This window comes from Camelina sativa, chromosome 15 (genome assembly GCF_000633955.1).
Source record: "Camelina sativa cultivar DH55 chromosome 15, Cs, whole genome shotgun sequence".
Lineage (NCBI taxonomy): Eukaryota > Viridiplantae > Streptophyta > Magnoliopsida > Brassicales > Brassicaceae > Camelina > Camelina sativa.
Genome location: NC_025699.1, coordinates 23,990,396 through 24,003,867, shown reverse-complemented (window position 1 = coordinate 24,003,867; position 13,472 = coordinate 23,990,396). Strand labels below are relative to the sequence as shown.

The 13,472-nt window shown below is 36.0% G+C and overlaps 3 protein-coding genes across 4 annotated transcripts in view; 2 read left to right on the top strand and 1 right to left on the bottom strand.

The window, feature by feature from the left end:
- On the top strand, window positions 3,796-4,149 carry LOC104747408 (diphthamide biosynthesis protein 3-like). Its single transcript, XM_019237260.1, has one exon. The coding sequence runs from the start codon at window positions 3,901-3,903 to the stop codon at window positions 4,144-4,146; it is 246 nt and encodes an 81-aa protein (XP_019092805.1). The 5' UTR covers window positions 3,796-3,900; the 3' UTR covers window positions 4,147-4,149.
- LOC104747407 lies at window positions 8,274-9,260 on the top strand. The gene is made up of 3 exons (XM_010469035.2): window positions 8,274-8,603; window positions 8,698-8,805; window positions 8,879-9,260. Exons 1-3 carry the CDS (start codon window positions 8,295-8,297, stop codon window positions 9,179-9,181), a joined length of 720 nt encoding a protein of 239 aa, XP_010467337.1. The 5' UTR covers window positions 8,274-8,294; the 3' UTR covers window positions 9,182-9,260.
- The window catches only part of LOC104747406, a 6,327-nt gene continuing 2,227 nt past the window's right edge, over window positions 9,373-13,472 (bottom strand). The window contains exons 6-16 of one of the 2 annotated variants that reach the window (XM_019237259.1): window positions 12,675-13,108; window positions 12,395-12,495; window positions 12,097-12,241; window positions 11,947-12,015; window positions 11,811-11,856; window positions 11,136-11,599; window positions 10,804-10,883; window positions 10,579-10,714; window positions 10,134-10,326; window positions 9,968-10,050; window positions 9,373-9,843 (exon numbers count right to left, since the gene is read on the bottom strand). In XM_019237259.1, coding sequence (XP_019092804.1) covers window positions 9,721-9,843; window positions 9,968-10,050; window positions 10,134-10,326; window positions 10,579-10,714; window positions 10,804-10,883; window positions 11,136-11,599; window positions 11,811-11,856; window positions 11,947-12,015; window positions 12,097-12,241; window positions 12,395-12,495; window positions 12,675-13,108 — 1,874 coding nt within the window. In that variant the 3' untranslated portion in view covers window positions 9,373-9,720. Of the gene's footprint in view, window positions 9,844-9,967; window positions 10,051-10,133; window positions 10,327-10,578; window positions 10,715-10,803; window positions 10,884-11,135; window positions 11,600-11,810; window positions 11,857-11,946; window positions 12,016-12,096; window positions 12,242-12,394; window positions 12,496-12,674; window positions 13,459-13,472 lie in introns of both variants that reach the window. The other variant, XM_010469034.1, reaches the window with a different exon arrangement.

Genomic DNA, 13,472 nt, shown 5'->3' with positions numbered 1-13,472 from the left:
TGGGATAGTTTATGTAAAGATAAATGTGAGGGGGCTTAGGTTTCCATGCTTTGGAACAATTTAATGAAGCTCTGCTGGCCAATCAATTTTTGCGGCTAATTCACTATCCGACGTCCTTAATGGCTCGGGTGATGAAAGGGAGATATTTTAGAAATAAACATCCTCTGATGGCAAAACAACCAAATAACCCATCTTTTGCATGGAGGAGTATTTATTCAACCAAGGGCTTGGTGGAAAAGGGAGCGAGATGGACGGTATGCTCCTGTTATTCTATTTTGGTTTGGCGTGACCCATGGTTACCGGATACTCGCCTGCGACCTGCGAATGGTAGGGGGAGATTATGGCTTCCGAGCTTGATGGTTAACCATTTAATTAACCCAGTTACAAAGGATTGGCATCTGCCTATTCTTGAGGAGTTCTTTGATCCGGTGGATATTTCACTTATTCGGAGTATACCGGTTAGTAAAACTTATCAACCGGATAGATTATTATGGCATTTTACTAAGTCAGGGAAATATTCGGTCAAATCAGGATATCGGCTTGCCTGAGATTTAATTACGGATGTCGAGTACAGGCCGACATGTACGTCCCTACGGGCTCAGTCGTGGAAATTAGATGTACCCCCGAAGATTCAACATTTTTTCTGGCAGATTGCCTCAGGTACTCTTCCTGTGTTAGAACGGCTTGCGTATCGGGGTATCCGTTGTGATGCTTTGTGTAAGCGATGTGCTTCTGCAGTGGAGACTATAAACCATGCGTTTTTTAAATGCCCTCGATCGCGATGTATTTGGGAGTTATCACCTGTGTTGTTAGAATCGGGAGGCTTTCCTTATGCCTTGATTTATGCGAATTTGGATTTCATATTCTGGCGGGCGTCTTCACAATCCGGGGTTTCCGATATAACTCGTCGTCTACCCTGGATTGTTTGGTCAATTTGGAAAGATATGAATAAAAAGGTTTTCCAGGGCACTGAATTAGAGCCAATTGATATTTTGAATCAAGCGCTTAATGATAAATTACTATGGGAGGAGGCTAAATCTTATTCCACAAGGTATCTGTATCCTCCACCTTTATTAGAGGACAGAGGTTCCTATCCTCGTTGTCAGGTCGATGGTTCTTGGAAAGACACGGATCCTTTCCAGGGACTGGGTTGGTGGTGTTGTAGTGGAGAAGATTCTACGCTTCTTTTGGGAGCACGGAGTCACAGGAGAGGTCTTACTCCCTTACATGCGGAATTACAAGCATTGATCTGGGCTATGGAGTCTTTACTGGCGGCTGGAGTTGATTGTCAGGCTTTTGAGATGGACTGTGCAGAACTAGTTACGATGGTGCATACGCCGGAGGATTGGCCCGCCTTTTCGAATCTTTTGGAGGATTTATCTTTGCTCTGATCTTCTTTCCCTTCATTCACCCTAGCCAGGATTCCACGAGATTTAAACGCAAGGGCTGATTGTCTGGCTCAGTCTTCAAGAACTTTAATTTTTGAATCCACTCTTGTAAACTCTTTCCCTCCGATTTGGGCTACCAACCTTGAAGTTATCTTTTAATTTTACTAGATGCTTCCCCACGCAACGCGTGGGTTGTGGTGTAGTTGGAACTTTTTTGTTTTTTTTTGGATTTTTTCATTTTCTCTTTTGTATTATTTCATTTTAATTAGGCATATACGGGCTTTGCCGTCACTTGTATTTATACACTATATGTTTATATCATTTCATTTAGATGTGTACAATTGTGGCGTTTATTTTTTATGAATTATGAGGATGTTGTTTCTTGCTTTTGAGGATCCAATCTTATTATTGACTGATATTATTTCCAATACATTTATTGTATTATAGATTTTCTAATTAGCTGCTTATGTAAACCTTTCATATATATATTACTTTCTAAATTAAAATATAGAATCAAACTTTTACAACACATATGAGATATAACAACATTTGATATTGGTGGGAGAGGAGGAGAGAATGATTACTTATAAGATAATAATCCAAATTAGATAATAGAGATAAATCTTTTAAAATAAGAACAATGTAAAATATATATCATGTAGTCTCTAAAATTAAAATTTAGCATTAAAAATTTACAATGATAATTCATTTGTTTTTTACAACCCATACAACAAAAATAAAAAATCAAGATTAACAAAAAAAACGAAAAATGATTTGAGATATTGTAGAAGAGAATGAGATAATGTGAAATGAGATAGTAAAATAATGTCTTTTTTTTTTTGTGACAACAAAAGAATGTCAATATGAGAGAATGAGAGATTTAGAGGATGCTTATTTATATGATAAGAAATGATGAAAGTTACATTTAGAATTATGGAGTTACAATAATAATTTATTGTGTTTGAATAAAATTGAGTGGTAGAATATGATTAATGCATAATTTATTTTAATTTTTTATAACCTAAAATAAAAGGAATACCAAGTGGCTGAATCAAAATTCACATGATTTGGTTGTTTGTTGATATAAACTCAACACTTATACATAATATTTCAAAATAAAAAATATTACTTTTGAAGTGAGAAATTAAATTAGGTTTTTTATAAAATTATATGAATTCTCCAATCTCAATAATTTTTGAAACCCCAAGGATAACTTATATTCTTTTGGTTTTCACTCATCAGTTTAATTTATAGTGCTAGATTTCATTATAATGGTTTCATCTTTAGAGAATTTAGTGAAATGATATTTTTAAAATTATATTTTATTTGTATATTTAAGTTCCAGTTGAATATGTTTTATTTTTTGGATCATTTTTATTTTGATTAAAGACACAAAAAACCAATTGTTTAATTATGTTCTTTTTGTTTTCAAAAACCTCAAATCATAAAAAAATATATATATTATATTGATCTTTGCAGATTTATCATTTGGATCACAAAACAAAATAGTCTTTATAAATGGATAAATGGATAATTATATTGATCTTTAAATATTATATTGATCTTTATAAATTATTAAAAATGATACATGAATATGTGAGATAAACAGAGACATAATAGATAATTAGATATGGATCATTTCAACTTTATGATTTTGTTGTGTGGTGAATATTGTAAGAAAATATGAAAATAATGACTTATAAGATGCTAATAGAAAATAGAAAATAGAGATAAACCTTTTAAATGATTAATATATATATATAAGATATACACATCATACAAACTCTAAAACTAAACTTTTACAATGATATTTGATTTGATTTTTTATAACCCATACAATAACAATAACATAGAAACATACAAAAAAAAAAAAAGTGATTTGAGAGTAGTGGAAGAAGATGAGAGAATAAAAGAGTGATAGATTAAAAGAATAAGATAATGAATATTTATAGGAAGAGAAATGATGAAAAATTACATTTAGAAAAATGAGAGTTACAATTCTAATTTATTGTTTTGTTTTAATACAATTGATTAATACAATTTATTGTTTTGTAACTGATAGTGTGTTTAACTGAAAATGAATGGAGAAAAGCAATAGTCAATTTTCAATTTATGTAACTTCAGTTACAATTTAGTAGTAAATAGTGAATTTATATACATGATTAAATGTATTGAATTATAAGTTTAATTAAAAATAAATATTATATTTTAAAACATTAAAGATTAAATTGACCAATAAGGAGAGATCAAAACTTTATTTTTATATATATGATTAATGTTTGGTTGAAAAAAAAAATATATATATATAATTTAATAAGTTTTAGGTCGAATTCTAATAGTTCATAAAGTTTGAGGACTAAATGGAAGTATTCTAAAATAAACAACTTCCCATATATATACATTAAACACAGCGGCGGCGGCGGAGCGCATTCATATATACGGTGTGCCCTAATTCTCTGCCGGAGGAAAAAAATAAAGTTTATGCCTTTTGGAACTCCGGCGAGATTAAACGATGTCATACGACGATGTTGAGATAGAAGATATGGAGTGGAACGAAGAGATACAAGCGTACACGTATCCTTGCCCTTGTGGCGACTTGTTCCAGATTACGAAAGAGGATCTCCGGCTCGGCGAAGAGATCGCGAATTGTCCAAGTTGCTCCCTCTATATCACCGTCATCTACAATATGGAAGATTTTCAAAACGATACCAAGAAGAACAACGAACCTAAAACTCCTCAGCCTGTCGCCGTTGCCTGAGGTAATTTGATACAAAGACTGTGTTTTTTTTGAAGGAATTGGTTTGTATGATATTGTAAGATGAAGCTAAGTCTCAATACACGAAACTAGCTGACATGGGTTTTGGTTGCTTTATGTTGAGATGATTATCATATGATTCATGTTTGAGCTGTAACTTTAGTCACTCTTGTTGTTTTGATCTTGAAGAAGATAAAAGCTGTTTACTTTTCTTGAGCTGTATGAATATAGAAAGCCATGTTTGCCGGAATTAGCTCGTTTACGTTCCTTCTCTAAGTAGAAATTTATGAAGTCTAGGTGTTAAAAGGTATTGCCGTGAACTCCGAAGCTCGATTTCTCCTAGATTTTGCCAATTTAGAACATGTTATCAAAGTTAAGACCATGATCTATGTTAACAAGTTTACTTGCGTTCTGGTATATTTGTTGCTCTTCTCAGTACTACTTGATGAATGTTACCAATATCGGAGTCTTTACCAAGCGTTTGATAAGTGTGATATTGGTTTTGTCCTCGAGTTAGGATTCAAACAAGTATAAGCTTTTAGTGTGTTGTTAACGAGACATAGAGAATGAAGTATTTTGCTACCACTGATATAAGAAGACAACCTGCAATCACAAACAAAACACCTTTAAAACCCAATAACAGGATTACTTCTGGTGCTGTTTTTTCTTTTCCGGATTACTTATGTGAGAATATGTTGCTGCCTTGCAGATTGTCATGGAAGTGATTAGAAGATTATTCAACAACCACCACAGAAGAGATTCATCTGTTGTGCAAGTTTTGGAAAGCATTTGAAACCATTCTTCAGAGTTTTACATTAACCACATATAGAGAGATATAAACAAGGAAACAGAGGTGTTGTGTTGCTGGTTACTTAATGTTTTTTTTTTTTTTGCTGGGCAAATTCATGGTGTTTTCTTCCCCCATTTAGGTCCTATTAGTTATTTAGAGTAAGCTCTGTTTTTGTTTAGAAAAGGTTTCTACGGCTACAGTTCCCGTCTTTGACAAGAAGACTCTTTTTATCTCTGTGATTTCATATCCAAAGCTAAGAGACGTTTCAAGCCCGTTAAGTTCACAAAATCTGTGTGTAGGACCAAAGTTTCATCCTTTCACTATCACTAAAGAACATTTTAAACTAGACTATAGCTTAACTCTTCAAGTAAACAAAAACAATTAGTTCCTAGTCACATCCTCTCCATGCATGAATTCCCCTTACTGGTCACAATAATTAAAGCCGTCAGATGTGTTAAAAAGCCTTCTCATTTTCCCTTCCTTTGTGTGTGTTGTTTTCTTGGATCTGGCTTTGGAGGGACTAGCCTTCTGAAATTCGCTCCTCCAGTCGCTTCACCCTTTCTCTCAGGCTCTCAACCTCCTTCTTGTATTCCTTGATGGTTTCATCTAGCACCTTGTTCCATTGTAGAAGCAGCTTGTTATGTTCATGCGCTATGCGAAGAGCGTTTGAAGTGAATGGACCCTCAAAGGGTTGGAAATAAAAACGTTCATTTCCACAGGCGGAAGGATCTCGAGGAGGCTCACTCTCATGAGATGGACCCGTTTGAGATGGACCCGTTTGAGATGTGTCTTGATGAGATGGATTAGCGGTTGCTTTCTCCTTTCGTCGTTGTGCTTTGTAACGGGCTACGATGGGTGGGTCGGTACATGTATTGTAGAGGAAGATCAACCTTGGGAGCGGTGTAAAACTGGTAGACATATGGTGAGGCCCCGCACATCCTACCAAGAAGCGAGACAAGTTGAGACATTAAGCATCAATTCTCAGTATCGGGTCGGTGCAATGGTGACATTTTAAATAAGTATTTCCAAAATTTGTACAAAAATAATAAATTATTCAGAAACTAAATGAGAATTATGAATTTAACAGAATAAATTATTAGCTTTGATAGACGACATACCTTCAGAACACAGAATTTAAAGATCGATTGTTGGATCTGATCTTATGAAGAAGCGATTAGAATCAAGATGATATTGTTTCTAGGGTGAGCTTTTTTCTGGTTTTAGGATCCTTCCAAAGGAAATGAAATTATGGAGTTTAGACACGCCAAAACGGTTATGTAGGCTGTAAAATTGGATATCTACACTAGTAAAAACAGAGCCTATAGCCATGGAATATTCCGTGAAGAAGGCCACATTTTCGTGGCTATATGACCATACAGACACGGTAAGACACGGAAAAAAGTCGTGTCTATACGATCGTGGACTAAAATATTTCGTGGCTTTTCGTGACGTTATAGTCACGATTTTGACACGCGTATTTCGTGACAATAATTGCCACGGAATAGTCAGGCAAATTTTTGTGGTCAAGTTAGCCACGATTCAGTTCATGTCTATTCAGTGACTAAGTAGACACGAAGCACTTGTGTCTAAAACAATGGCTTTTTTTAACCACGAACTACTGTAACCTGGTCATTGTGAAGAATTTAGAAATTGAAACCTGTACCCCAAAATTCTAAAATCTGAATCGTGAAATATACAAATAGGTTTCCAAATTTTTACAAAAAGATCCATGAGATTCCAAAAAACTTACAAAAGCCGATTAAGTATTACGAAAGATGCAAATATTTTGCAAAGCAAGCTAAAAATACAAGATGCACAATAAAGTAAGAGACACACCACTTGTCTAAGTCCTGAATGCAAATATTGTGGCATTCAGGACAGTGGGATTACTAGGTGTTGCAGCAGGATCAGAAGGTTGAGTTTGATTAACTCGTTGGAGGGTAGCAGAATTCACCCCAAGAGCCTGTAGAATCACATTTAGCGAAGCTCGTGTTGCAGCCATCTCGTCCTTGAACTCACTCTTCACGGATATCATATCATCTTTGCATCGTCATATCAGTCTTGAGCGTTTCAACATTAGTTTTGACAGTTTCAGAGTTCTTTTCCAAACCAGAGATACGCAAGTCCATGTCGATGTTGCATTGAAGAGAAGGTGGGACAGTCTCAGAAGGATCAAAATCCCGGTATTGAACACTGCCTATTCCATAAAGGCGTCCTTTGCTTGACTTACCCCGCTGTGAATGGATATAAAACCAAATTAATATAAAGCAACAATCAAAGACAAACATTCAGATCAAAAATCAAAAACAACTAGTCACAACAAAAACTAAATCAAAACAATGAAGATTCTCTTATGGATTGTGAATGACTCCCAATAGAAGTTTTGCTACAACATTAAAAGAAGGCATTAGTATTTGTAAGTAAGTAAACTAAGTTATGTAGAGTAAAAAAAGTAGTATAAATTTTGAACACTTACCACAAAAGATTGCCACCAGTTAGTTTTCCTCTCCTAAGAAACAAATTTCCAGCTTGACTATGGTCCCATGTAGTTGCCTTGCCAAGTCCCAGGGGTCTACACCGAACCTGGCAGAAGAAAAAATAAGAATCAGAGGCAAAGAAGATTATACATTCATGATATACACGTTTATAGAATTTTGCTTTCAGCACGTAGTAGTGCCTCTTCAATTCTACGAGTGTAGTTGTTTTCAGCTGAAGATGCTGCGCTTGTAGATCCAATAGCTCCTGGAGGCATGGAAGGACCTGGAGGAATGGGAGAACCCAAAGGTGAAGACCTTGTAGGCCTCCTCTATTGCATATCTGCAAACAAAGTAGAACACATAACCTAAATGTTTATACATTGAAATGGGATCTGAAGAAACCCATATTAGTCATTTCTTATTACTGAAAAATATTGACTCTTTGTTATCTATGTGGATTTCTTGGTAAAACTGAAACTTAGTATGTCTTATATAATAAAGAAAGTTCATTCTAAAACATGTCACCTAAAGAGTTATTATATTATAAGATATTCAATTTTTTTTTCTACTTTTTAATCATAATTTTCATTAATAATTTTCTGTTTTATTTCTTCACTTTTATTAAAATAATTAATATAATATGATTATTAATTTATTTTGTAATTCCATTCTAATTATAATAAATTAAAATATATTTTAATATAGGGTTTATTCTTAAACTTTCTTAGAATTATTAGTTATCCTAATATAGATTGGATCTCTGTCTCCCAAATTAGTCATTTCTAAATATAGAGTTTATGCTCTAATTATAATAAACTAAAAATATATTTTAATTTATTTTGGAATTTGTGTTTACAGGGATTTCTTGGTTATTAAGAAACTAGATGAGAATGGTGAATTTAACCACCATGATGATGATCATCATGATGATGATAATGATGAGTGTTTTGATTGGAGCATCGGACAACAACGCGGTGTACAGTCCATGTTCAGACACTCAAATAAGCAAAGGAGATGGTTTCACCATTGGTCTTGCCATCTCTAGCAGAGAAGCTTTCTTCCTTGACCAAGTCCAGCTTTCCCCTTGCGATTCTCGTCTCGGTTTAGCTGCGAAAATGGCACAGCTCGCGCTTTTTAGACCTAAGGTGGATGAGATCTCTCTTCTCTCCATCGACACAAGTAAGTTTAACCCGGTAAGTCTTTCTCTGTATATGTAATCTTAATGAGACACAATCATGCACAAAGATTGAAGAAGTAAAGCTTATTTTTGATATGTCTTGTGAGAAGAGTAAAGCAGGAGGGTACATGGTGGGATTTGCGGGCTCAAAGTACGCAGCGAGATCTTATCCTGTGAAGGTCGCAGATGGAAGCAACACAATCACAGCTTTCACACTGGTAATGGATAAACCCCGTAGGAAACAAACATGCAAGATAACATACAATAATAGAGTTGGCAAATGTATTGCAGGTAATGGAATTTCAGAAGGGAGTGTTGCAAAATCTGTTCTGGAAGAGCTTCGGATGTGATATGTGCAAAGGAGGAACTTCGTCCGTGTGTCTGAATGGGACAGATTGCGCTGTTCCAACATCAAAGTGCAAGGCTAATGGAGGTGAAGCTAACTGCAACATTGGAATTCAGGTGGCATTTTCGGGAACAGACAAGAACCTCGAGTCATTGAACACTTGGTACGAAGTAAACAATCTGAGGCAGTACTCGCTTACTAACCTCTACGCAAATGCTGTAGATTCTCTGAGTGGTGGGCTGCTTTAAGAGAGAAAAAGTGTAATAATACAGGTACTATGTAATTGGGGCTCCTATTTAGGTTTTGAACTTTCATTTCTTCCCAATGAGTTACAATNCCTTACAAACCTCTACGCAAATGCTGTAGATTCTCTGAGTGGTGGGCTGCTTTAAGAGATAAAAAGTGTAATAATACAGGTACTATGTAATTGAGGCTCCTATTTAGGTTTTGAACTTTCATTTCTTCCCAATGAGTTACAATGATGAAGCAAATAACTAACTCTACAAGTAATATCTCCAAGAGTGCAAACAAAAACTACATTTCAGTGACTATTTTCCGCACACAAGAGTCAAGAGGTTTTATATACAAGAACCCTTTTGTCACTGTTGTATTCAAAACCCTCACAGATTGATACTAGCACTTGTTTTTATACACATGGAAGAATATTAAGAACCCCCAAAAAATCACCAAGATTTAGAAAAAACAAAAAAATCAAAAATTAACATAGAGAAAGATAAAACTGGATCAAGTCAATCATAAGCTACCTCCTCCATATAAACATGTGTTATTACTCTGACCGACCGTGCGGATTCTCCCTTATGTCTCTCAGAAGATCTTGCATTTCGGGGAATACTGATCGAAGTAACAGCTCCAGTATTGCAAATGTGAGTTGCTTTATGCATACGTTTGACTGCGATTAAAAAGTGTAAAGTATTAGTCAGACCATAATGATGGATGATGATGCAACAACCTAATCAAACCCTTTTACACCATAAATAATACCAGTTTTAACTGTGAGACAGAGAAATCCTAACCTGGGTGAAATAGAAGATGTCTCTCGCACATCTCCTGTACTGCTTGTGCCCTACCAAGCTCACTAAGGCTGTTGGGGCGCCATCTGATCAAAAACCAAAATGTTAATATCTGCTAAAACTATACTAACTCAATACGTCAACTGGAGGGGGTCTCTAAGATACTCACGGAAAAGGAACTTCTTGATTTCACTAGCTCTACGTGAAGCCTCAAGTTGCTGCTCAAAGGAACTGGGTTTAGCTACCTTCATACCACCAAGTTGGCCAGCCATTTGAAAAGTTTTTTCACTAGGGTCGGTCTCATCGGATACCTCTTGACTGTCATTCACTCTTGTAAAGAATACGCCATTTGGCCAAAGAATCTGGAGAGAAAACGCAGACAAGATTGTAAGCAGCAATAAGAGCAATCACTCTACAAGTAATGTTATTTGCTCTGGCTTCCGGCACTAATCAGTGTAAACTAAGCATGTGTGGCATAATGATTTTCCTAAATCATCATATTCTACTTGAGTTAACAAATATTTAGCGCATGATCAAACATGATGGTGAGGTCTAAGATTACGGAAATAGGTGAAAGAAAATTCAGCAGGAAATTAAGAAAACCCAGTTCTTACATCTTGGGCCCAACGAATTCCTTGAGCAACTGTGTCTTCATTCCGCAGCCAACATATCTCCCTCAGGAGCAAGTCATCCACAGCATCTTCCATAACTAATTGTAATATTTGCTTTGATATCCAGAAAACTTGCCTCCTATAATGACACCATACAAAAATTATTTAAAATGCCATTTAATATGGAACCTAGTCAAACAAATAGTACTTATTGCTACTTTGTCTCACCTTAACCAACCTCTTCTATTTAACTGAAACACTTTATCAACTAAGTTCAAAATCGGCACACTGACATTGGGCGGCATCCACTGTAATGAAAAACAGAGGATAAGTATGACGATATCCAGAATTAGATGATTCCAAAATAGTAGGCTAGCAACTTCAAATCGCTTTGGTGATATGTATCATTAAGCATAGTCAATTTCAGGTGCGTGATAGGCAGCATGTGCAGTCATGGAAGTTTTTAGTTGGGGAACATACATAAGCTAAATGACAAAGTCTAATCAAGGTATATAAAACTGTAGATTGTGCAAGGACGACTTTAGGAGCATATGGGGTACCTCGGGTGGCATGGCAGTAGGATTGTGGACTAAAGCTGTCAATGGATCAACATGCTGCAAATCAGTGGACCCCCTAACTTCAGATTTTGCTTTAAAATCACTTCCCTTTGCTGAGGGAAAATTCCCAGGCTCTCCAAGACGTCTAACCACTCTTGGTGGAAAAGACTTAGAGTTCAATTCATTATCGGAGTGCCACCCATTAGCTTCTGAATCAAATATATCTTCCCCTTGGGTGTTCTCTTCAAGTTTGTCAATGTCTTCAGTATCAGAAATGCTGCTGTGCAAAGATTCAGTTGCGCTTTCCTTAGAGAGCTGAGTGCTTAATTCATTTACACTCCAGGAGAGGTGGCGGGCAGGAGCATGATCATTTTCTTCAAGTGGAGATCCTACAACCTTGCGCATAAGGCCATCTGAGACACCTTTGAACTGACGTACAATATCGTCCATGGCATCATCAACATTAACTGCTCAATTCCAACAGATAAAATTTAGTAAAATGGAAAAGTAAAGCAACCAGACAACACTATATACACTTCTCTCTTCATTCTAAGCGTTTTCCCAGATTTCAGTTTTTTTGCATAAGAAGACGGATAAGGATTTTCGTATAAATGACTAGACGACGAGATCTGACTTTTATATACAGCAACAAGTTACTAAAACAGCAGCGAACAATACCTGCAAGAGTTTTCATCACTGATGCAGACTTTCCAAAAGAATAATTCTACAGAACGAAAAAGACAATCATTAGATCATCCACCTAAAAGAAAATAATAGTAATGAAATTTGGGGTGGCACTTAATTAGATCCACACCTTAGAGGCTTCGCTTAGAAAATCCCAAACTTCATGCTGTTCAGCAACGTTAGCTATACACAAGAGATCCTGCAGACAAGGAAAAACTGTCCCTTATAAGGAATGGTGATGGTAAATACGTTTTCAAGTTGCTAAGGGGATAGATAATACTTGTAGATACTTGTCCAGCTGAATACAGCGACGATGAACAAAAGCATCTTCGGTGCTTGATGAGAAAATACGCTTGGGAGGCAACTGTAAATTGTAGTTCGGGATTTCTTTGAGTTGACGATGTAATCGCTCGAAATTACTGTATCTGGAGGGAAGAAAATAAATGTTTTACGGTAACGTTGCAGTAAATTTGTGCCTTAACGACGAAGATAAACATCAAAAGCTAGTGACATGAGAAAAGAATTTCAATGATGCACTAATATGATTTTCCTGTTATCAGAAATGATACGAAAAATACCTTCTCTTAACAAACCAAGTTTTGTTTTCCACATCTGTCACCGCAATAGAATATACTGCAAATGATTTTGATCCACTCTTCTCAAAATAAGCTCCAAGAACCTGCAGCAATACACAGACGTAGGAAATAATATTCAAGAACCTAATAGCATAATTATTTGCAAAACACACACACACACATACAGACAAATGAAAGAGGTCAAGTGCATGTTTATCACGGAAACAAAAATTTAAGAAACTGACTATCAAAATCCAAAAGTAATATCAAGACCGGAGCATACTCGACATTTGAGCTTTAGGCAGTGTTGACCCTCTTTGGGAAGAACAATGCTTTGGGATTTATTATCACTTTTATAGTTATCATTGTGCTTGGGGATCAAATCTGTGGTGTAGAATTCTGTGATTAAAGGCCCCTCACTGACTCCTATTAGTGCCAGACTCGTTTCAGGATGTGGATTAAGATCTGATGTACTATTGGATCTCTTAAGCCTATTTTTATTTCCATCTGAACAAGATTCAGTTCTAACATCAGCATCATAAATGTGGTGCCCTCCTTCATATGAAGATGATTTACTAAATTCCTCAGCCATCTGTGCTTGTGACTGCTTATCAACGCTTGCTTTAGGTGGCAACTGTGCTATTGCATTTTCTTTTGCTCCATTAGAAGTTTTCGAATTGGAGCTCTGCTTTTTCTGGCCCTCTATCGAATTACTACCCAAGGAACCCTTTTTCAGAGACTTTTTGTACTCCTTCTTTTGATAATTCCTTCCTTTCGTCCACATATTTTCAAGGTTTTCAGGAGTAAGAACCTCTGTTCTCCTTTGCGTTGCAACCTCTAGCATCCGAGCCCAATCAGCAGAGTGCTGTTGAACATGTAGCTCTGGGTGTCTGTCATCTATGTATGATGATTTCTGCTCATTAGCTTTTGTCAAGTTCATATTTTTTGCTTGATTATCAAAGGCTGACAATGGGGCAGAGTTAACATTCTGTTCTTCCCCCGTATACTGCTCAAAGTTTCCCTCTTTAATAAGATTGATAACGATCTCAATCACCTCATTGATACGCCTGGGGCAAAAAAA

What these genes read in the sequence shown, in the direction of transcription:
- LOC104747408 (XM_019237260.1), top strand. Translation starts at nt 3,901, where the DNA reads ATGTCATACGACGATGTTGAGATAGAAGATATGGAGTGGAACGAAGAG.
- LOC104747407 (XM_010469035.2), top strand. Translation starts at nt 8,295, where the DNA reads ATGAGAATGGTGAATTTAACCACCATGATGATGATCATCATGATGATG. An exon ending in ACACAAGTAAGTTTAACCCG is followed by an intron (nt 8,604 to 8,697) that starts GTAAGTCTTTCT and finishes TCTTGTGAGAAG; the next exon opens with AGTAAAGCAGGAGGGTACAT. An exon ending in CAATCACAGCTTTCACACTG is followed by an intron (nt 8,806 to 8,878) that starts GTAATGGATAAA and finishes AATGTATTGCAG; the next exon opens with GTAATGGAATTTCAGAAGGG.